This window comes from Brassica rapa, chromosome A05 (genome assembly GCF_000309985.2).
Source record: "Brassica rapa cultivar Chiifu-401-42 chromosome A05, CAAS_Brap_v3.01, whole genome shotgun sequence".
Taxonomy (NCBI): Eukaryota; Viridiplantae; Streptophyta; class Magnoliopsida; order Brassicales; family Brassicaceae; genus Brassica; species Brassica rapa.
Genome location: NC_024799.2, coordinates 17,443,102 through 17,469,060, shown reverse-complemented (window position 1 = coordinate 17,469,060; position 25,959 = coordinate 17,443,102). Strand labels below are relative to the sequence as shown.

The 25,959-nt window shown below is 32.3% G+C and overlaps 1 protein-coding gene across 4 annotated transcripts; it reads right to left on the bottom strand.

The window, feature by feature from the left end:
* Positions 1 to 2,942: 2,942 nt before the first annotated feature.
* LOC103868897 (alpha/beta hydrolase domain-containing protein 17C) lies at positions 2,943 to 19,897 on the bottom strand. 4 transcript variants are annotated; one of them, XM_009146951.3, is made up of 5 exons: positions 5,037 to 19,897; positions 4,362 to 4,398; positions 3,938 to 4,174; positions 3,790 to 3,837; positions 2,943 to 3,696 (listed from the first exon to the last, which is right to left on the bottom strand). In XM_009146951.3, exons 1-5 carry the CDS (start codon positions 5,357 to 5,359, stop codon positions 3,049 to 3,051), a joined length of 1,293 nt encoding a protein of 430 aa, XP_009145199.1. In that variant the 5' UTR covers positions 5,360 to 19,897; the 3' UTR covers positions 2,943 to 3,048. The 4 variants fall into 4 exon arrangements, with proteins under 4 accessions (XP_009145199.1, XP_018514295.1, XP_009145200.1 ...); XM_018658779.2 differs by having other exon boundaries at positions 4,985 to 5,361; XM_009146952.3 differs by having other exon boundaries at positions 4,367 to 4,398; positions 5,037 to 5,361.
* Positions 19,898 to 25,959: the final 6,062 nt, after the last annotated feature.

Here is a 25,959-nt window from a genome sequence, read left to right as displayed (position 1 = left end):
TTCCACACACATCCGTCTGACATCTTCAGGTTGATATCTCCAATACCAACTATGTCCAAAGGTAATCCATCAGGAAGATATACCTTTCCGTAATTTCCCGTAACATAATTCTCCATAATGTTGTGGTGCGGTGTGGTGTGGAACGACGCTCCTGAGTCAAGCACCCATGAATCGACTAGGCTATATACATAGGAGATTGACGCTTTGGTGGTATTTGCAGTTCCATCACGAGCTTCATTTTTTCTCGGGGAATCAACAGACACTACCAATGCATCAGCGATTTCACGTGTCACTGCATTGGCTCCGGCTCTCTTGTTGTCTTCCTTCTTCGGTGGTGCTCGGAAATTCTTCTTAATGTGACCTGTCTTTCCACAATTCCAGCACTCTGCAGGCTGTCTGAATTTGGACTGACCCCGTCCATTCCTTGACTTCGATCTGCCATTACTCCGGTTATTTCTATCTGGATTTTCCCTCTGTTTTCCACGTTGAAAGCAGAACTCGTTGATGCCTCCCCAGAGTCTATCCTTCGAACTTCCTCAGCAATGATACGATCTCTAACCTCATTAAATTTAAGCTTCTGAGTACCCACAGAATTACTAACCGCTGCCCTCATTGGCTCCCAACTATTTGGCAGAGATGCCAACAAAATCAGTGCTCGCACTTCATCATCAAACTCGATTTCAACTGATGACAGTTGGTTGACAATCGTGTTGAACTCGTTCACATGTGCGGCGACCAGGCCACCTTCTTCCATCTTTAAATGAAAGAGTTTTTTCATGAGAAACACCTTATTGTTTGCCGAAGGTTTCTCATACATATCTGAGAGAACTTTCATGAGTCCTTCTGTGGTCTTCTCCTTCGCAACGTTGTGAGCAATGTTTTTCGACAGTGTTAACCTTATAACACCCATAACTTGTCTGTCAAGGAGCTCCCACTCATCCTGATCCATCTTCTCTGGCTTCTTGTTCAGCGGTTGATGAAGCTTCTTTTCGTACAGATAATCTGCAATTTGCATTCTCCAAAATGCATAATCAGTACCGTCAAATTTTCCGATACTGTGCGCCGAACCGTCTTCGCCTCTCATCGTTTCTGCAACCACCGTGTATTAGAACACCTTTGTCGACAAACCAATGTTACCGACAAAATTCACTATTCACGAATTACTGTTCACGTGAATAGTAACTCTGCAAAAAAATTTAACAGATCACCGTAACTCAAGCTCTGATACCAATTGTTAGGAAATGTGCGGTCAAATTTTGCGGAAAACCGAACTTATGGGAGCGGGAAAACACACACAAAATTGTTAACGGAGTTCGGCCAATGTTGCCTACGTCTCCGGACCTGCTACAGATCTTTTATTATCAACCCAGGAAATTTTTACAAGCTCTCAACTCACACCCGATCCCAAATACACTCAAGAAATTTCTTAAAGAAGATTTTTGTGAGAAATTTTTTTTTTCTTGCACTCTCTCTTCTTCTTCGATCTCTTGTTCTCTCTCACTTTGTTTTCTTGTTTTGGGATGGTTCTTCTCTTTTACTTACGTTGAGTATTTATAGGAGAAGTTTGGATATGTGAAAGCCACAAAGCCACAATTATTGACAAAAAGAAGTTCCTCTTTGTTGACTTCTTTGCCATTCTTCATTGCCGTCATCACCGGCCATATTCTTTGACTTACAAGATCAGCTCAAAAGTACTCAGACCATCAGATCAAGAGGACAAAGTGTGACGCTTTGGATTTCAATTAGCAATCGAGACATAAGAACAGATCGACACAAGACAATAAGATCAGATACATACATGTGCTCACTAAGAAGAAAAAGATCAATCCTTTATGACATAATTTAACAATGGATCCGTAAAACATATGGAGACAAGATGTAGAAGTAGATTTGTCGGAATGAACAAATAAGAACGTACATAGATAAAAGGAATCTGGGAGATCCACTTCTGAATGCTAAGGGTGGCGAAGATGATTGATGGAAATTGAATTAATAAGGCTTTAACACCACACGAAAACACATAACTCCGACCATTTCAGATTCAATGATGATGTTCCGAGGTCGCGGCTGGATGGAGAAGAGAGACGAACACTGGAACTTCGATGTTTTCCGGCCCAAATGAATATCGATTAATGAAACTGTGAGTTTTCAATAGTGGACACGTGTTGAGACCAGGAGCTTCGACTTATCCTGCTGGAATCCTAAGTGACTTTCTAAGGAGAGAGCAAGATAGATAGATAGATGTTGTTCTACGATTTCAATGCAATTTATAGTTATTTTTACTTAATATTAATTGTAAAATACACTGATCTATAAATATTTTTTATCTAAAATATTACTCCCTCTGTTCGTTATTATACGACGTTTCAAAGCTTTGCACGTAAATTAAGAAAGATAATGGAATCTCTATTTTAACCTTCTCGTTAGTGTTTAATGTTAAAATTGACTTTGTATCATTATCAATTGTGAGGATAAACAAAGTCTTATTATGTCATTATATGCTTAGGATTCCGTGAACGTCAGATATAATGATACAAAAGAAAAGCACTTAAACGTCATATAATAACGAACGAAGGGAGTATTGGTTAAATAGATGACATTAATTAAAACATAAATGTATTTCAAATTTTTAATCAATTTTTAATGTATGTCAAAATATCTAAGTGACACTTTTTGTAAAACGTAAAATGAGGGAGTACAATTTTTGGTTGGTTACTATGTTTTTAGCGGGGTGAATCAACTGGTTTGTTCTGAAGTTGATACAACTACAAAACAAGAGCGTGTGAAACCCTGGACTCCTAAAACAGTTTTGAGTATTAAAGTTAGCTACCGGTTTCAAGTCGATACAGATACAGAAGTGATAGGTTTCATCTTTAGAGCTGGAAACCATTAGAGTCACCGGTTTTTTAGTTTCATTTGTGCTGCAGAAAGGGCTAAAGAGGTTAGGTGGAGCCAAAGAGGGCTTCTCTTCAAAACTAAATGTTCCCATGAACCATCGACATCAATCTTTGAACAAAATATATACAAAAGAATATCAAAATACCAATATTACCCTTCACTCTTAGCCATCGTAGTCCCTCCTCTCGTCTCCCCCTCCCTCCTCCCTCCGCCACAACAACACAGCCAGCTAAAACAACCAGCACAGCAACAACACTCGGATTCAGGGCATTTTAGACATTTCCAACAAGAGCATTTCGGACACCTAGGCTTCCCAAAGCAACAGCAGCATTTTAAATTGGGAAAGCAGCAATTACTAACACAGCTCGGTTTCTTCCAGCTAGTGAAACACCCCTTCAACGACAGACACGAGCACTTGCAACAGCTACTACCACAGGTCGGTTTCTTACAGCAAGAGAAACACCCCTTCAACGACGGACATGACCACTTGCAACAACCGCAGCTACAATCGCAACTAGGTTTGGGACACCGAGGCCATTTCGGTCTGCACAGTCCAAAACTACAACATCCTTTGGATTCGTCTCTTCTACGGAGTTCTTGCCAAATCTTCTTGAGACGAGATTTAGTGGTTGTATTCTCCATGTCTTGTATAAACCGATAGAGATGTCTAATGTATTCCGGATAAATCTCGAGGTTGCAATGTCCACCACCTTTTATCCAAAGCGGTTCATACGGTTCCTTTGCCATCTTCCATAGTCTGTTTCCGTGTAGCCAATTTACCACATCATCCTCTGTTCCCTGCGTAACCGATAAATAGTAATAAGATCAGTAAAGTTTCATCAGATAGACTGAGAATTTAAACAAGAGACTTATTTTAAGTTTTTAACTTACGTGTATGACAAGAACCGGACATTTCACCTTCTTGATCTTGTTTATGTTCTGCAATTACACAACACTAATCACTAAAAGGATAGTACTAGTGCCACTTCCTAAACCGAGAATATAAAGCCCATAAACCAGCAAAACCAAAAAACTTTACCGAATAAATGTCGCAACAAAACTTGAACTTGACGTGACAGAGAACACGAAGACCGGAGAGAATGCCACTATGAAGGACCACACCTCTAAGCCGAGGAAGCTTAGAAGCAAGGTGCAGAGTCGGTCCACTGCCAACGGATTGACCATACAAGATCAAATCTTCTTGCCCAACCCCATATTCTGTCTGCAAACACTCGTAAACCGCCTCAATATCCGCATATGTATTGTACTCACTCGGCTGCAAGCAAGCATACAGATTATAAACCACAGTTAGTCAATAATGTAAGAGACTTTCCTAGGCTCGAGGAGCTCGATGCAGAACATCCCAACAACCTAAGAAGCTAACTAAATCACATTTTATACGGGAATAAATGTTCTCGAGATTAAATCTAACTAATAAGTATAATGAAGTAGACGCTACACACCTTACCGGTAGAAGCTCCGTATCCTGAATAATCATACCTGCAGATAGCAAAATTAAAATTCTAAGTATTGAAACAACAAATGGACCGTCACAAGCTGAAGCAAACGGTTATAAAAGAGTAAATACAAATTGATGGTGGTAGCGTGGTAGGTGAAAAACTTTGAAACTGAATTAAAGGGTAAACAAAATGTGATATTCGCAAATCTAAAATGTCAATAAACCAAGGGAAAAAAAACATTTTACTAAAATTGTGGAGAATCCGAAAGAAAAAAAAAAAAAGAGAAAAGGAAAAATTTTGGGGAACATCACCAAATCTGAGCTTTTGGGGGCAAAGACAAGAACTCATTTCCCAAAAGCGTGAGCTTCTCAAAAATATAAAGACGACGACGACGACAACAACAACAACAAAAAACTTATTGACGGAGTAAAAAAACAGAGAAGCTTTAATGTTTTTTATAAAAATAAATATATAAATCAAAAGAAAAAACAATGAATATTAAGAAACAAGTACGCTTATTTTAATTCTAGTCATTTATGAAGCTGTCTATGTGCAGAACTCCTAAGCATTAAAAAAATAAACATTTCCAAGAAAATTCAATAAGCCAATAAGATGTTTTGCTCAACATGAAACGACGACGGATTATGAAGAATATGAACATCTGAGAGAGTGAGAGACCCCATGAGATTGACTCGGAGATTGACTTTGAGTTGAAGAAAGAGATCGAAGAGTTGTCCCAAGTCTGCGGCGTTCCCATGTGAATACAGAAGCGTGAGTCTCGCGTTAGGGTTTCTAAGGTAAAAAGCTGTGACTTTGTTTCCACGTCTCGTCTTCACCACCCTGACGTCGAGCGATGCGTCTCCGGCGGCGGGAAAAGTTGAGGAAGTGGAGGAGGAAACGGCTGTAAGTTTTCCGTCAGGTGTTTTTGTGACGTGGTAGGTCGGAGGAGAGGGAGGGAAAAAGGCGAACTTGGCGGCGAGGTGAGAGAACATGCACCCCATTTAATCACGGCGGAGACACCAAAGTGAGAGAGTGCATCAGTCAGCCGTTAAGAGAGAGAGAAGGGAACACAAAGATTGCAGAGGAAAAAAACAGAGTGATGGAAATATAAAAAGAGTAAAGAACGGAAAATGTTTTTGATAAAGAGAGAAATTAAGCAGAAGCAAGAGAGAGAAAGAGAGGAAGACTCTCAGCTATATGAAAGAGACCAGAGGAAGCAGAAAGATAGAGAGAGAGAAAGACAGAGAGAGAGATAGAGAGAGTGAACGTGCCTTTCCTAGGTAATTGGTTTAGTGCTTGTCTTACTGGGTCTGATTGGTAACCTTAGGGAATGGCGGAATCAAGTTTTAGACGCAATTACGCAAGTATTTTGTCAATTATGAAAATGTTATGGAATGAAAAAAAAAAGCAAAACAAAAACGCAAACTTGCCTTTTTGCAGACAAAACTATGAAGAAAAATTTCATTAAATAGAAAAGTAAGTTTTAGCTGATTATTGACAAAATCAACACTTTTATATTATCTATATTATTAAAACTGAAAAACATTTTGGTATTGTTTAGAAACATGGTTAACAATATAAATGAGAATTATTTGGAAATATAGATAATATTATAAAAAAGAAGTATAATTTCTTTTTATTTATTTATTAATATAATTACATTAATTGTCTTTCTATATTTCAATCAATTTAACAATTTCATTAATTATACTTCATACGTTCTGAAAGTAAGATTTTGTAGGATTTTTAAGTTTATTAAGAATATAATAAATGTTTACAATTTATTTTTCAATACAGTTTCCAATAACTATCCACCAATAAAATTTAACCAGTTCAAATATTTGTAATTAATGTTTCTCAAAAGTATACAAAAATACCTTAAAAATATAGAAAATCTATTTTTGTGCAACAAGAATAAACTCTAGAAATCTTACTTTCGTGAACAAATGGAGTATTACTTTAACAATACATCACATCATTAATTATATTACCATAATAATAATAATGCAGATTTTTATTTATTAGTTAATCAACATTAACTTTGTACCAATTATAAAATATAAAATATAAAATAACTGGGTTTTGCATATGGTTAAACGTTCGGTTTAGTTCATTTACTAAGACTTTTTTTTTTTTTAGTTTCGATAGGTGAAAATTACGTAGCCAAAAACATAATTTAAATATATGTTTTGTGAATAAAATAATAATTTAAATCAAAATAATAAATATGTATTACATTTATTGTCACTTAATTTTTTACTCCATATAATTATTTTACTAAATTAAATTTTTTTTTATTTCACTTAGTTTAGTCAAACACATAGAAAGAGTCATTTTTATTAGTTTATAAAATTAGTTAGGCATGAACATTGGCTATCCATTTAGGTATGGGTTGTTCTTTTTTTGTATCGTTTTTTTTTGTTTAGAAATTAGACTCCGCTTAAATATTATAAATTTATGTGTGGGTTTTGAGTTAAGTTCTTCTGGGTCTGGATGAGTTTGGTTCTGATGTATAGGTACTTAAAAGTATCTAAATAAAAAATGTATCTTAAACGGGTTCGGATATTTGTGCCAAAAATAATCATATTACATGATTTGGTCCAGGTCTTTTGGATACAATTAGTTATATTACTATCCATCTAAAATATATAACACTAATTATAAAAAACAAATATCGATGTATAAAAATATAAGAACCAATATCCACGAGGGTGCGCGGATCAATCTCTAGTAAAATAATTATATGATAATACTATTTTAAAATTTTAAATAAATAGCAATAAATTTTGTAATGATAAATAGTTAAGTTGTAAATAAAAAATACTATAATTATTTTATAATATTATAAGATATTAATCTATTTAAAAATAATAATAATTAGATATTTGTAATACAAAGTAAAATATTGTAAATATATTTTAGTTATTTTCAAAATTTGTAATAATTAGTTTAATTATTTTTATTTATTTTTTTCATTTAATAAAGCATTTTAATTAATTTAGTATGTATTCTGCCATTCTGCAAATTTTTTTAAATTTTTTCGCAGCTTAATTCATTTTTTCCACCGCTTAACTATTTTTTCTATGATTCCGTGATTAAGCGATGGTTACCAATCGTATCCACAGTTTCTTCTTCACTTTTTTTTTACTATTTGTTTCTCTTTATTAAAATTTATTTTGTTAAAACATCTCCAACCCATAACACTATTTTGGTGCGAAAACTACACTATTTTACTATAATTTTACCATCAATTTGTTTTCTTCTCCAACTATAGCACCAAAGATTACACCAAAATATATTTTTATTTTTTTATTATTAAACTAAAATAATTATTTTAATATATAAAATAAATAAATTTTGTTATGTAATTATATTGAACAAAAATATATCACACATAATTTATTTTTAAAATAAATATTTACAATTTTAACATATAGCAATATTTAATAAATTAAAATAAATTCTTTCAATATATGTAGTAGCTTAATTTTATATAATTATTTAACTATTTTATATGCATTTATTTTGTTACAAATAATTATTAAATAATTATTTTATTGATAAAAATAAGTAAGGGCTTTTTTCAAATATAACCGAAAACTAAGCTTTGATTTTTTTTGAAACTTTCATTTTCTCTATTCACCCCAAAAGTTTGGACTCAAGTCTCTTTCGGCCGGTATGTAGAATCGTCGGAGCGAGCAAAGCAGCGGAAAATACCATTACTTTTCTTTTTTGAAAATGAATGTTTTACTCTATCATCCTCATCTTCTTCAAGTATTTACAATATTGTCATTATCATCAATACATCAACCACCATAAACAACCAATTTGAAGTTCTTAATGCACCTAAAAATTGATTTTCAAACCTCCTATCTCATTTCCTATGCTCAGAAGCCTACATCTCTTTCATTTTCTCTCTATATTTATCCAAACCCAAGATTTCGATTCTAAACTTTTTAAGGTTCAAGCTCATGATTCGTAATCATTAACAAGTGGGTCGATTTCGCAGTGAAGTTTTGTGTGCAGGAGAAGATAATCAAGTTATCTTACTAGTTGAAGATATGAAATCAATTTTTTCCCCAGATCTGTTAGTCAGATCAGAAGACTTCCACGTAAGTCTTTTCAACGTAGAAGATTTACATGAAAATCTTCTTTCTGATTAATATATAGGTTAGTTTTGCAATTGACTTTATCTACTTTTTTTAGAGACGGCTTCTCTGGAAGTCTACCACGTTTTCTTTATTAACAAAAAATAAACCCTGGAAGTCTTCTGGATAAACAGGTTAGTTTTGTAATTGACCTGATTGTATCAAAAATTTGACTTTATATAGAAGATTTACACGGAAGACATAGCACATGGACATAAAAGAAGAAAAAGAAGAAGAAGAAGAAACAATGTTTTCAGTTTGGAGTATTGAGATGTTGTTTGACTTTGGGACAAAGATCTCTATGACTCAGGTCTTGTAGGTTAGGTCCCACGACCACAAGCTTATCAGTTTGCTTACTACTTTAGATTTTGTACAAATCTGTTCCTCTTTTGTGGTCCTCTCCTTGTTTTTCCACTCCTGCTCTACCATGTGGTGTATTCAACTAAATGAATATTAAAGTTCAAAATGTTTTCATCATATTATTCCTTGCCTTAGTGTTTTGAGGTTGCAAGCACAAATGAAACTAAAAGTAGAAAAAAAGTTGGTGTGATTATAGTGTAATTTAGCATCTTTAACGTTTATATACCATGACAATATCTAAATACTATTTTATTTACATGTCTTTATATTAAATTTTTAAACAATAGAACTTCTAGTTTGTTGATACTTCGCGGTTGGATTTTAATACACATCTAAAAAATTGTACATTTCCTACTTTTGATTAATTTATATTTTTATTAAAGTTAAAACTCGGATGAGAACTCACCGTAAATCGTGCTCTTAGTAACACGTAGAAACGAAAAGATAATAAAACTCAAAGGGAGAAGAAATTTTTTATTTTTTATTTTTATCGTCAACAATATAGACTCATACTGATTCTGTAAACCAAATCGGGTGATCTGTATCCATGTGAACGATAAAAGACGATTGCTTTTTAGCACTGCGTGCTAAACTATCCGCCTTTGAATTTTACGTCCGTGGTACATAGATAATCTCTGATCGGGTGAAACTCTCTTTCAAGATATTGATATCTTCCAAATAATTTGCAAAAACTGGCAATTCTTCTGGTTCTGAAACCATCTTCAGCAATTGAGAACAATCCGTTGCAAACGTAACATGAAATTGACGTAAATTCTTCTTGCATTCCATTGCCCATAATAGTGCTTCATCCTCCGCATGAAAAGGCGAGAGACTAGCCATAACATTCCTCGCCCTCAACAATCCATCGAAACCTTCCAAAGTACTGAGCCAACCTTGTCCTGAAAAAATAACACCCTCTTTCCACGAACCATCTGTAAAACACCATTTCCTGGGATCGACGGCAATACTGTATCTATTATTGGTAGTGGCATCCTCTGGTCATTCACTACTTGTGCCTCAGCCCACAATGTTGATTCTGTTTTGGCCAATTTAAGCGTATCCATAGGGTCCGTATCCAAATTACTGAAAACTTTGTTATTCCTAACTTTCCAGATATACCATAGTATCCAAGCAAACTGGTAATCCTCCATCTGCGGGAAAACTTTTCAGAATAGATGATCTATGTTTGTGAAGAGGGAACTTGTAGAAAAAATAGCTGGATTTGATGGTATCTTCGAAAGAGCCCAAACTTGAAGAACTGGAGGACATTCAAAAAACACATGATTTATCGATTCCTCAGGAGCTCCACATCTTACACACAAAAAAATCCCCTTGAATCCCCCTTGCTTGTAAATTCTTCCGCACCGCTATACATCATGTCACTAATTGCCATAGAAAATGTTTTAGCTTTGGTGGGCACCATATTTTCCAGCAGTTAGCCTTCAAAACATCAACTGTGGGACCAATCAGTAATGGTGGTCTTTCTCTATATGGATAAATCCGTTCTACTTGATATCCTGATTTGAGCGTATATTTTCTATTTTTTGTAAAGTGATATCCATCTCTATCCACCTGCTGAGTCCTGCTTAGTGGAATACTTTCTATAAGTTTCGCATCCTGAGGATCCACTAAAGACTGAATTACCTCTGAATTCCAAGTACGCGAGGTAGAGTCAATGAGGGACTCTACTGTAAGGTCCGGGTATAAATTGTGTTGATTTTTATTAGCTGGTCTCGGGCGAGTGGATGGGAGCCAAGGGTCATTCCATACAGATTAAAGGGAGAGGAAATGATTTTTTGTTCTCATATATTGTGAGTGGGAATTTTTTTCTCATATCTTTGCAGGTTTTTAAAAAACAATGTGACTGGTGAAATATAATACAGACTCATATAATTCATTGTTATTTTACTTATCTTTCATTACTCTAATAGTTCATTATATTTATTTAACTTAAAATTTATTATTATTTGATATTTTAACGTGCTTTGACTTTTTTTTTTTGATGAAATGTTAAATTTATTGATCATCGTAGGAAAAATAATAGTTATTTACAAATAAAACCTAAAAAAATTATTTTTTATGAAACCTATCTTTACTCAATAGGAGCCAGGAACCATCGCTGCATCAAACCCTCCAGCCCTTTCTTCTCATAATATTTAGTAGACCGAAGCCTTCGCATGATTGTCTTTTCAATTATTTTCTCAAGTTGGATCACTGGTCTACTTCTCTGTGCTTGTCTCCTCTCATTTATCTCTCGCCATATATAATAGACTGTGACTTGCACAGCTAACCCCAGAAGAATAAAAGCATGTATGTCATATGCTACACTGAGAATTCGAGCCAGAATCTCTGCCCAGTCCGGTGAAGGAGCAGGACGTAGCAAAGAACCAATGACTTGCAACCAGATTTCATAGGTATAGGGGCATGCAAAGAACAACTGGTCACGTGATTCCTCTGGTTCGCCACAAAGAGGAAACCCATGTACTATCCCCCAATCTCTCATTCTAGTCCATGTAGAGAGCCTATCTTTTATGGCTAACCAAGTGATAAAAGCACATCGAGGCACTCCTTGCTTAAACCAGATTACTTTAGACCAAGACACTGTTTCATAACGTGTATGGATCATGTTCCAAGTGTTATATGCAGAGAGAGACTTCTGGAACTCCTCCTCTCCGCTTTTCCATTTCACTATATTAGCTACATTTTGCACCAGAGCCACTGGGAACTCCTTCACTCGTGTGAGTACTTGTTCAATGCTTATATCTCTTGTCTTCCGGAATCTCCATTGTTGTTCTACTATAACGTCAGCAATTATCGCATTCCTTGCAATACCAAGTTTATGGGTTCCTCTTTCGCCAATCACCTCAATCAAACGACCCATATGATGCCAAAGATCACTCCAAAACCCCCCACAGACTTGCCACTTTGAACTTCAATACGAAAATTGTTTAGCTAATGGTCTCAGCTGTAACAACTTTTTCCATAGCCATGATCCCACTGCTCAAGCTCTAGCGTCCCAAAAAGATTGTCCTCTTAGTATAGTTTGCTTCACCCACTTAACCCAAAGCGAGTTTGAGCTAGTGAACAGCCGCCATACCAGTTTCAAATCAAAAACCACCGAGATATCATTTATTTTCCGAACTCCTAAACCTCCCTCTGCCTTTAGTTTACAAACCTCCCTCCAAGCCACTTTAGCTTTTGATGCTATATTTGGAGATCCACTCCATAAGAAAGCACAACACATTCTCTCAATCTCATCAATGCAACCTTGAGGAGACTAAAAGCTGAGCACCAAAAATTAGTCATGATCTCTATAACTGAACTGATCAGTTGTAACCTTCCAGCAAAAAAGAGTGCTTTACTCGTCCAGCTGAGGAATCTGGCACGAATTTTCGACAGCAATGGCTCATAATCACCTCTGGTCATCGTTTTTGTTGTTAGAGTCAATCCAAGGTACTTAAGGGGTAAGGCTGAGATGGTAAGACCGCTAGTTGCTGCTGCGGTTTCGAGTGCACGCTTCCCCCTCCCTGCTGCGAAAACTGTTGATTTAGCAACATTGATAGCAGCCCCGACATCTGAGCAAAGACGCGAAAAACATCAAGCGTTCCTGTGAGCAAACTGAAGGATCCATCCGTGAAAACGACAATGTCATCTGCAAAGCTCAGGTATGAGAGACTGGCAGCACTACACATGGGGTGGTATCCTATAGCTCCATCAGAAATAGTTTTATTGAGAAGTCTTGAGAGGACGTTGATGATGATGACATACTGATATGGCGATAAGGAGCAGCCATGGCGTATTCCTATGGAGCTGAAGAAAAGGCCCTCTAATTCGCCATTAATAGATACCGAAAAAAGCAGCAGTGCTTATGCATTTCATGATCCAAGTAACGAACAGATCAGGGATGTGCATAGCACACAACACAACTTCAACAATTGACCATTTCACAGTATCAAAAGCTTTGGAGATGTCCAACTTGATGGTTGAGCGAGAAGAGACATGAGGCTTGTGATAGTCTTTCACCAGTTCTGTTGCTAAGAGAACATTTTTGAGAAGCAGCCGACCTTGCACAAAAGCACACTGGTTCTCTTCGATAGCTTTGGGAAGAACGGCTTTGAGGCGATAAGCCATGATTTTAGAGATGATCTTGTAGACCACATTGCAACATGCTATTGGTCTGAAATCTCTCATTTTCTCAGCACTAGTAGTCTTTGGCACTAGAGAGAGGAGCGTAGCATTAGTTCTTCGAGGCATCACTCCAAACAAGAAGAAAGACTGAACCGCAATCATGAGGTCCTTTCCCACAACTGTCCAAGCCGCTTTATAAAATCCATCGGGTAACCATTAGGGCGTGGAGTCTTGTTTGCGGGCATAGAGAATAAAGCTTCTTGTACTTCCTCATCCTGAACAGGTCGAACAAGAGAAGCTGCATCATGTCCATTACAGCGATAGTCAAGCAGCCCGCGTAATATTTCCTCCGAGACCTCCTCATCCTCCGAATATCCCTGATCCTGTAGAAAGGCTTCATAATATGCAACCGCTTCCACTTTGATGTCTGTCAGCTCAGTGAGCACTCTTCCATCTGAAGTGACCAGCCTTCCAATGGTGTTTCTAGAGTTACGAGTTTGACAAGTCTTCATGTAAAAGTTTGTGTTCCTGTCTCCGAGGCCCAACCATTTCACTATTGACTTTTGATAAAAGAGCTGTTCTTCAACGCCAGATAAGTGATGCCAGTTTTCCCAAGCATCTGAAGCCTCCTCAAATGTGGAAGTAAGGGGATTTTGCATTGCATTATTTTGCTTCTCACATAGCTCATCGTAGGCTGCCTTAACTCTCGCTGGAAGGTCCCCATATGATTTCCTATTCAGCCTTCTAAGAGCTCTGACTTTAACATCTTTAATTTTTCCTGCAACTTCTTCAGAACTGTTCGAAAGTGAAAGAGCGGGGCTGTGGAGTTCCAGACTTGACCCACCACTTCCAAAAATTAAGGGTGCTTCACCACATGTATAAAGAACTTGAAAGGCTTTTGGTTTTCCGGAGTGCTGGCATGCAAGGTAGTTATCATTCTAGAGTGATCGGAGACCCCTCCTCTCTCAAAAACTGTATGAGATTGACAAAAACTTGAGATCCAACTGTTGTTACCCATTATTCTATCAAACTTCTTGCTTATAGGGCTTGCATCCCTATTACTTATCCACGTGAACTTCGGCCCCGTGTATGAAATATCAATCAGATTGCAACTCCTAATATCTTGGAATTCACGAATAGCTAGATTCTCTCTTGCAGAGTCAAGAAATCTAGAATGCTCCATAGCGGACTTTGTAACATTGAAATCTACTTGCAAAATCCAGAGATTAGTTCCTCCTGCCACAGATCGCAAAACTATATCCATTTCTCTCCATAATTCTCTGCGCTCCATTGGAAAATTCGAACCGTATATAAAAGAGGCAAGGAACACATCTGCAGTGTCTTTGAACCTCACCCAAACCGTTATCATCTAAGCACTGACCATGACTGGCACGATCTCAACATCATCCGACCAGCAAACCCAAATCCTACCTAGTCTGTGATAGCTATAGTTGTGTAAATATTTCCATCCCGGAAAGGTATCGGAGAAGACCTTCTGAAAACTCTCTTCCTGAACTCTTGTTTCCACCAAACATTCTAACCGTAACTTTGCTTCCTTCACCCAAAAACGGACAGCATTTTGTTTGTGAGGTTGATTGAAACCACGCATGTTACAAGCGAATATTGACGTCATTTGTTCCTATGAGAGGAAACCTTCTTACTATGGCTATTCACCACTGCATTAACCAATCCTCGTGAGTTCCCAAACACTGCACACCCTCTCCCTTTCCCTCATTGTCCTGCGCCCTGCCCCATCTTCTTCCGACCCTCTCTGCCCTCCCCGTTGGTAGTCTCATCTTCTACATCTACCTCAGTTTGTGGTTTAGACTTTTCCTCTTCCGTTATCTCTTCATCCTCTTTAATTTCACCTTCCTCTCTGATATCTTGTAGAAGCTGAAAACTATTTGGTGAGGTAACCTCTACAAGCGCCAACTTCTCTCTAGGAGGAGACGTTTGATGATGATCATGGTCCCCCAAAGTAACCCATTTCTCTGATTCAATACCCAAACTGAGATTATTCAGAAACAGCCTCAGATCCTTCCATGTGTTACTCACATATCCTTCCAAAGTAACCTTTACTGAAATTCTCCAGCTCGTTGAGCAACTCCGTAAAAACCATTTTACCCGAAATGGAGTCCACTTCCATTGCATCCTCAATGATTGTATCTTGCTGCTTCTCTACATGCGGCTTCTTGATAACCACCACCACCCGTTCAACATGGCAGTCCTTCTCATTATGACCACATTTGAAGCAAACTTTGTAGCACGAGGGAAGCATGGAAAGTTAACACCAACAGTGACATCTTTTCCATCTTTTTCTTTAAAACAGATATTCTGTGGCAGAGGCTTTCATAGGTCAACCTCAACCAGAACTCTTGCTACTTCTAACCTGACACAACGCTCCGTAGTTGGGTGCAACTTCACAAATTTCTCTACTGCTCGAGATAAGAAAGTCAGACCCTTCTTTGAATAGAAGTAACCTAGAACATTTTCCAAATCAACCCATAACGGCATGGCTGATAGATCTGGTGGGGCTTTAGCTGACTCCGGCGTCCACTCATTTAGCACTAGAGGAACTTCTGAAGTGTGCCAGAACTTCCTCTTAACTATTCGACTTTGCACATGTGCATCCTCCACTCTAAACAAGACAGTTCTCTTTCCAATGAATTGGACATCAATTTTCAACCCCTTCCCCGGCCGGGGAAGACCAAATCCTATTCAAAGTTAAATGAATGGAACCTATATGAGGAGCATCATTCATAAAATAGCCCACAACAAAATATTTCCACCGAGGATCAACATCCTCCATCAACTCCTCAGGAATGGAGACATCATCAACCCCATCTTTAACCACAAAATCAGGCTTAATTGCTTCATCCAAATCATCCCGGACAGCATTGGAGTAAGAGGTCTTCTTCACTGAACCCTCCCGAGCCAAATATGTGCACATCCCTTCCGTCAACACTGTTCCATCAGCTTGAGCCAAACAATCCTCCACTTCTGCACTGGGAGCCTCCTCTCGTGTCGCCACAGGACTACCAAGAACCGATTGAGTCGGACTATCAATCAATTTCTCCCCGAAACCCTTCCCTTTACGCTCCCTGATTCATCGACAATTTCGACAGCCCCAATACCAGCAGCAACACTTGCAATCACCCTCGTTTCCCTTTGCTTTCGCCTTCCGAATCCTTTCTCTCCTTTTCCCCCGCTTAAGGAGGCGGCGGACCAATCGCAAAAGCAAGTTTCGTCAGACCGCCTTTTTCCCCTCGCTATTATAGATATTTTTGAAAAAAAAGGATACTTGATACGTCATAAAGGTTCGTATATGACTTCATCAGGAGAAAATGTATTCAGTAAATCAGAAAGGAAAATTTTTTGGAACCTTTCATAAAATTCTACAGCAATAAAATCAAAAACCACAACAAAAATTCTACAGATTTTTTTCTACAGGAAAATTTTTAGAGTTACAGCCATTACCAATCAGACCCACTGTATAGACCAAATATTAGTTGATGTATTTTTAAAAATAGTTTTACTAACTAAAAATAATAAATTTTGTACCTACAGTAATATGTCTAACTAATAACTGCACTTGACAAAGGCTCCGAATGGTAACAGCGGGTTCAGCGGGGCGGGACAAGCGGATTGGTTAGTGCGGTGCGGTTTAAGTTTTGTTTGTGTTAGAAAACGCATACTACGGGACAAGTGCGGTTCGTCTAAAAGAAGCGGTTTAAAACAAAATGTGAATGGTGACATGTGTAATGAATAGTATAACTGCGGGATACATAATATATTTATATTTTATAGACTAAAAAATCATCAAATATTATTTAATATATATATACATATATATTAGTTTAAAAATGTTATATATATGACATTTAATATGTTACTACTCACTAATTATCTTGAAAATAAAAAAAATGTAGAAATAATATATTTATGATAGTGATTTAATGTGCTTTTAATATATGTGAAAACAATAATATTTTTATATTTTACAAACTAAAAAATCAGGAGGTGATACTCATATAATTTTTAAAAATTATTTTATATATCTCAAATATGAAAGTTAATACTATTACTAAAATTTATTGCCAATTATTTTATTTTTAAAAATTATAAATGCGCTAGTTTTCTTTAGTCAAAATTAAATTAAGATATCTGATTTTGTTTTTCTTATCATCAACATAAATAGATTCATGAAGACTCTGCAAACCCAGCTTTAAGATAACAATGATCTTAAATTAAGAATCTGAATTTTTTATTTAATTTTTAGAAATCTTTTAATTATCTGAAAAACTTTACAAAATCATATTCAATTATGATATATTATTAATGTTATATTTATTATTATTAATTATCATTTAAATTTATGCTACTTAATTTTGTTAATTAGATCATTTACATTTCAATTTCTGTATATTATATGGATAAAACATTAGTGATTATATATGGGTTTAATGTATTTTTGATAACTAACGTTTATTTTAAATAATTCTGGTTGAGACAGTAACTAAACCACACCTATCTCCTTCTTTTCAAGTTTAACTGCGGTTCAGACCAAAAGTTGTTCCGCTACAATTTTTTTCTTTTTAATTTATAATATTTTATTTATAAAAGCACTAGCAATAAAATCACGTGAATGGTGACACTCTGCTTCACCCGCCATGCGTTACTTTTCTCCCGCACTTTTCATTCACAGCAAAAAAAAACACTAGTAACCACACCAAATTGCGTGTTTTCATACCAAGGTGCGGTCCACGCTTAAGTTTGTCCCACACTCCATTTTTTATTTTCTTATTTATTTAATTTTAACAAAATTGGAAGCAGAGAAGATTATGTTGAATGGCGACACATTCTTCGTCCCGCAATGCGTTCTTCTCAAACCACTACCAACACTCAAGGCCATAAGGCTCCGAATGGTAAGAGCGGGTTCAGCGGGGCGGGACAAGCGGATTGGTTAGTGCGGTGCGGTTTAAGTGTGGTTTGTGTTAGAAAAACGCATACTGCGGGACAAGTGCGGTTCGTCTAAAAGAAGCAGTTTAAAACAAAATGTGAATGGTGACATGTGTAATGAATAGTATAACTGCGGGATACATAATATATTTATATTTTATAAACTAAAAAAATCATCAAATATTATTTAATATATATATACATATATATTAGTTTAAAAATGTTATATATATGACATTTAATATGTTACTACTCACTAATTATCTTGAAAATAAAAAAAAATGTAGAAATAATATATTTATGATAGTGATTTAATGTGCTTTTAATATATGTGAAAACAATAATATTTTTATATTTTACAAACTAAAAAATCAGGAGGTGATACTCATATAATTTTTAAAAATTATTTTATATATCTCAAATATGAAAGTTAATACTATTACTAAAATTTATAGCCAATTATTTTATTTTTAAAAATTATAAATGCGCTAGTTTTCTTTAGTCAAAATTAAATTAAGATATCTGATTTTGTTTTTCTTATCATCAACATAAATAGATTCATGAAGACTCTGCAAACCTAGCTTTAAGATAACAATGATCTTAAATTAAGAATCTGAATTTTTTATTTAATGTATAAAAATCTTTTAATTATCTGAAAAACTTTACAAAATCATATTCAATTATGATATATTATTAATGTTATATTTATTATTATTAATTATCATTTAAATTTATGCTACTTAATTTTGTTAATTAGATCATTTACATTTCAATTTCTGTATATTATATGGATAAAACATTAGTGATTATATATGGGTTTAATGTATTTTTGATAACTAACGTTTATTTTAAATAATTCTGGTTGAGACAGTAACTAAACCACACCTATCTCCTTCTTTTCAAGTTCAACTGCGGTTCAGACCAAAAGTTGTCCCGCTACATTTTTTTTTCTTTTTAATTTATAATATTTTATTTATAAAAGCACTAGCAATAAAATCACGTGAATGGTGACACTCTGCTTCACCCGCCATGCGTTACTTTTCTCCCGCACTTCTCATTCACAGCAAAAAAAAAACACTAGTAACCACACCAAATTGCGTGTTTTCATACCAAGGTGCGGTCCACGCTTAAGTTTGTCCCACACTCCATTTTTTATTTTCTTATTTATTTAATTTTAACAAAATTGGAAGCAGAGAAGATTATGTTGAATGGCGACACATTCTTCGTCCCGCAATGCGTTCTTCTCAAACCACTACCAACACTCAAGGCCATAATAACGTTGGGCACAAGGCGCGTATTCAGTCAATTCAAAAGATTCAAAAAATGATATTTGATATTTGACTTGCCTTACACAAGTAATAACTTTTTTGACTTGTTAAAAACAGATATTTGTTATCTTGAGTACTTTACTTGCAAATTACTTATCCCGTTTTATTACTTATTACTTACGAATCCATTATATATCAATTGAAAATCATTTAAGAAGTTGTAACCTTAAGTTTGTACTAATTAAAAAGAGATCCTAATGTCAATTTAGCTTACGTGGCAGCTCAAAAATCAATTGAAAATATTTTTAGCCAAAATCCAATTAATAGAAAACATTATATTATCCCAAAATATAAGAAGCGTGTATTCTTTTCTTAAGTAAAAACTATGAAATTACCTAACATGAATAACATATATATGATAATTAATAATTATGAATAATATAGATTTGATAACATTTTTGCGTCTTTCCTCATTTTTAATTGTATATAATTAAAATAAATTAAACAATCACATTAACCATATAATAAAAATTAGTTTTTTCTTATATGTTATATTTTGAATTTTTTTAAAAAAAATTAAATTACAAAAATGGTAAAAATCCCTTTAAAATTTTGTGATCAACAGCTTAATTTTTTGTTATAACAAGATAAAAATGATCATACAATCGTTTTAATATAAATTTTTATTTAATACATATTCATATAAAATAATATATATATATATATAATGTCGTTTAAATTAAACAATGTTCCATTTAAATATACATAAATATATAAATTTTGAAATTTGCATTGAAACAGTATTAAGACCTTAATATTTTAATTTTGAAATTTGCATCAAAAAATACCACATCGAAATTTTTAAGGTTAATGCTTTAAAATTTTTTGTTACATCAAATATACAAATGTTAATAAAACCATATGAATAGAAAGTCTCAATAATAAATATTTTTATTAAAATATACTATATTTTTATGTCAAGATCTTTGAAATATAATTATATACCATATAAAATAAATAAAATGATTATTTTAATTTATTCACCATAAATATATTTAGAAAAACAAGAGGTATTGTTTTGATTTATGTGATTACTATAATATCCTATATATTAAGTGAGAAACAATTGATTACTCTAGCAAGTGTAAGATTTTATTAATTAATACTAGGATAAGACCTGCGCCTTGCGGAAGGTAAATTTATATGAAAATTATTTAAGAAAAATTGTATGGAAAAAAATTATATTATTGATCGAATTAATATATTTGGCTCTTAAACAAAATTTTAAAACTTTTTTTGTTAATTACATAATTTGTTTATTAATAAACTGATCTCATTTTTAAAAATATTTTGGGTCAAGAACTTATTTATCGTATAAAAACCTAACATTTAGGCCAAAAAATCTCATGCCTACTATTTGGTTACAATGAAACTATGCCAGCTCGGTTTTATATCATGATTTAGAAATTTAAAAATTAGTTATGGTTATGACAAGTTTACGTTCACGTGTCAATCCTATCTATCTTCAATAGTTTTCTTATTTTTGTGTTATTTTGGTTATTGCTCTATATAAATATTGATTTTTGAGTTTATTCTCATTTCTTTCTTTTATTTTGGCATGAGATTTAGAAAATGTTTATGATTCAAAATTATTAAAGAGATACATACTTAGGTGAAGATCTGCGCCTTGTGCAGAATAAATATTTATTTTATATTTTTCTGCATATTATAAAATAATAAAATAATAATTATATATTAAATAACTAAGAAATCAATTACTATTATGTAATAAATTGGCTTGCACATATAAAATCAAATGACCGCTCTTGTTTATTCACAATTATTTTAGAATAAATAAATCAAAACAATCAATCTTAGCTATCGTATATGATATATAATTAAATTTAAACGGTATGAAGTATATATATTAACATAAACACATATTAAAATAAAATTATGTATTTATATGATTTTATTATCATTGTATTTTATTATAGAAAATAATTTAAACATTCATCACAAAAGTTTATGTGAGACTTTTAACAATTTTAGTAATTTATTCTCGTTTTGAAAAATTCAAAATACAACATATACAAAAAATCTAAATTTTTAATATATGATTAATGTAATTGTGAAATTTATTTTAATAGTAAAGAATTAAACAAAAATGATAGAAAGCATAAAGATTATTAGCAAATCTTCATTATTTAAAATCATTAATTATTATATATATCATAATCACATTAGGTATTTCCGTATGTTTTATTTAAGAAAATAATATATAATAAATAGCCACATTTCTTTAGTTAATACCATATGATATCAAATAGTTGGTATTAAATGTTTTTAGTGAGATATAAAAATCGAATTGGACCAACATGTTTTCAATTTCAATGTGAGGCTGACACGTAGGACTAATTAACTACATAATTGATTGACACATAAGAAAGAGTTTTTTTTTTAATTATTACCGAATTGAGGTTACATCTTTTGAAATGTTCATCAATTAATATATAGGGGATTGTTTGAAAATCTTACAAAAAATTGATACAACTAAGATTTATTTAGAAGTTATTAAAATCACCTAGCGAGAACATGGATTGCACAACAAATTTGTTTTCCTAACCATAACCTCCTTTCTATTCGTCACAACACCGATACAGAATATTTGGAAGTATCGATTGACAATCTGAAATGGTAATATTTTCTAAAAATTTAAATTTAGGCTTATAAATTATTCAGCGCATTTACTTGTAAATAAATATTAGTTTTAAAAGTTATTTTTATTGTACTTCAATTTTAATAAGATATATGATAATTCTGATGATCGTTTGTTGTAACTCTCTATAAAATATTTTTGTCATTGTGTAGATTTATACGGTTAAAATTAGTTAAAATAAATCTTAAAAAGTTGTAAGACCGTTAAAACGAATACAAAAATACATAACTGCTAGTTGTTTTGCACGTACGTGTGGGTTTAATTGTTTTACAAATATTTATTAGTTAATATTTTAATAATTCAAAAAACATCAAACATTAAATTATATATATATATATATATATGTGACAAAAAAATTAAATCAAACATCAAATTATATATATGTGACAAAAAATTCATTAAAATAGAATGTTTATTATTGTATTGAAATTTCAAAAGAAAACATTTACATATTAAAAACATTTTAGAAAATATCTTTTTACAAAATGATTTTAGTTGATTAATATTCAATTATAAATTGTTTATATGTTTTTTTATAACTTTATAATTGATAAAAAAAATTAAGATAACAACAAAATATATAATAATTATCTTATTTATAAAATTCTAATATTATTAATAAAAAATATTTTAAATTAATTATATATAGAGTTTATTAAGGGTAACATTGACTTTAACCACTTAATTATTATAAATTGTTTTATATCTTATTTTTATATTTTATAACTGAAAATATGTTTTAAGATAACAAAACAATATATAAGAATTATCTTATTTTAAAAATAATATTATTAATAAAATTTTGTTTTTGATTATATAATTAATTATAGATCAAAATTCATTAAGAGTATCATCCACTTTTGCCACTCGATTTCAAAAATTACTTTGCAAATAATGGTATAGATAGATAGACCTATTCGAAAAAAAAACATTGAATGAAAATAATGATATGGTGCAAAAATAAATAAGGTTTGGTTATAATTTCCTAAAATTAAATTAACAAGCTTCCGATGAAATAGGCTAAACAAACTTGTTGTTGTCAATAATAACTATACTAACTAGATCTCGACTTGCGCAACCGCGCAGATTTTTGTTTTCATTTATTTTTATATAAATATTTTGTTTTCAATTCTAAATTGGTATATATTATAATATATATGTGTCTATCAATTTTTTAAAAAATAATAAGTTTACTTTATTTTTTCATTGAATAGATTGTTTTAAACTTCACATGTATTTGTATCTTATATATATATATATATATATATATATATATATATATATATATATATATATATATATATATATATATATTTGGATTATTATTTCATTATTAAAATCATAAATATATATAAAGATTAGTAAAATATTGTTTTATTGTCATATTCAAAGATATTGTAATATTTCACAAATTTATAAAGTTTTTAAAAAAATTAAACTTTTCACTTCATATATTTATATTATCGAGTAAATAATTAAACATTTAGTTTTTGTTTAATTTTTAAAATAAACTATATATTTTAAAATTTGTTTTCATTGGTTTAAGGTAGTAATGATTAATCATTGTTAGATAATATGCTTTTTGTTATTTAAAAAAAAAACCTTTATACTTTTAAAAGTTAACATCGACAAATATTTAAATATTTAGCATATAAAGGTATAGTATTACAACATTAAATTATATCTATTTAATTTATACTATCTAAAAATCCAATGGATCATCTATTGTTTAAATCCAATTATTAATAGTTCAATAAAAATTTCTGGTAGGTCCAAAATTTAAATGACAAGATTAGATATTAAATGTAACATGATTCTTTAAGAATAGATCAATTAAGTGTATTTTTTAAACAAATCACACTTGAATCAAAGTCGTGACTTCTGTATTAATATATAAGATTTAAACTAAACTCGATTCATAAAATATAATCGAGAATACAAATCAACATAAGACATAGAAAAAATTCGAGCACTACATGCTAATTTTTCTGCATCTGTATTTAGCTAATACATATTTCAATAATTCACAAGGGTAAATTTAACAATGATTCCTAGGTTCGATTTCACTTATGAGCCAAATTATCATTACTCCGCCCAGGTGGGTTACATGGTGGATCGTGACAAATGATCGGTTCGTTCTCTTGCATTAGTCGGATAGTATTCCAAACTCGGATTAGACAGTGTGGTAGTCAAAACACTATGCAGCACTAAATGTGTTCCTCCCGAGAACAACCGGATCAGCCGGGTTTATCAAAAAACGTTTTTAACAATGATAGGTAATTATTAAGGAGTTCATAAATTAAAAAGATACTCGAAAGTGGAAAGCACAATTAATAATCCCAGACAAATTAAGTGGACATATAATATGACTAAGAAACATCTCGTCACTTAATTGCCGTAGTTTTAATTTGATCAAATCATGCTTTATATAGTGATTAAAACATATTATCATAATTATGTTTTTAACTGTCTTTACAAATTTTCAAAATCGGTGGTAGAGATTGTGACATTGCTAAACTTTCTGTACATCTTTTGTTCCGCTATATATATTAATCCACCGAAAACATGGCATAAATCGATTAATTGTCAGATAGTTACCCTTTTCCCTTAATACACAAACAGTTTACAAATGGTACCTTCTGACGTCCAAAAGACATTAATTTATTTGAAAAAAAAGTAATTTATTTGAAAAACCAAAGTATTACGTTATGCAAAATTTTACTCATATTAAATTGGTGATTTATGTAGGTATTGAATAATCCAAAAAATATCAAATACTTTCTTTTTTATTTACATAAATGTATGAGTATTAGTTTCAAAAAAAAAGTATCTTTAAATTTGAAATACATAATCAAAGTATTTTTAAAATTAAATGGTACAGGGGAGAAACCAAAGTTCTGGTTAATAGCAATTGTAAAATTGTTGATAAGCAAATCAAAATGACGGATGAAATAAGCAGTTATCTAATCTATTAATTTAAGATCCTAATTTGTATCTACTATTTAAAAGTCTTAGTAGGACCATTTGATTAATTACTTAATATGACATACTGATTATTATTAATCTAACAAATCGGTTGAGAAAATATAGATTTAAATTTTATTTTTAATTATAACAAAATCTGTTGAGAAAATATCTATCCAAATCTTATTAAAAGTTTTAAGTATTTTTTTAAATCATGCAATAATTAATTTCGTAATTAGTAATATAATATGATTACACATTAATATTAATTTAATTTTTTATTATAAAACAAAAAAGAATTCTTTGCTATTTTTATAAAAAGTTATAATATATTACATAAAATAGGATTAATATAGAATTAAATAAAACAAAACTATATAAAATTGGTAAATTAACCTATTTTATTTTAAAATTACTTCCATTTAAATAAATAAAAGAAACTCTCATTGCTTTCATTTAAATAAATAAAATAAACTATCATTCTTAGTTAAAAAGGGTTAAATTCATAAATTATGTATATTTTATAAAAAAATATTAGCATATGTTAAACTTTTATATCTACAACTATATATTATTTAATTAATTTGAAATTCACAACAATATATATTTTATTTTTTGACAGCAAACATTTACAGATTCATGTTGACTCTGTATACCAAATTAGTAACTCTGCATCCATATGAACGACGAAAGACGGTTGTTTCTTAGCACTGCGTGCTAAGCTATCCGCCTGTAGGTTCTCCGTCCCGGGTACATGAACGATGTCTGAGTTGAGGAAACTTCTTTTAAAAAGCTTTATGTCTTCCAGGTAACTTCCAAATACTGGCTATTCTTCTGGTTCTGAAATCATCTTCACCAATTGAGAACAATCTGTTGCAAACGTAACCTGAAACTGTCTTAAATTCTTCATACTTTCCATTGCCCAAATTAATGCCTCCACCTCAGAGTGTAGAGGTGAAAGACATGCCCTTACATTCCTTGCCCCTAGTAAACCATCAAAACCCGGTAAAGTGTTATACCAGCATTGCCCTGAAAATAAATCCTTGTCTTTCCAT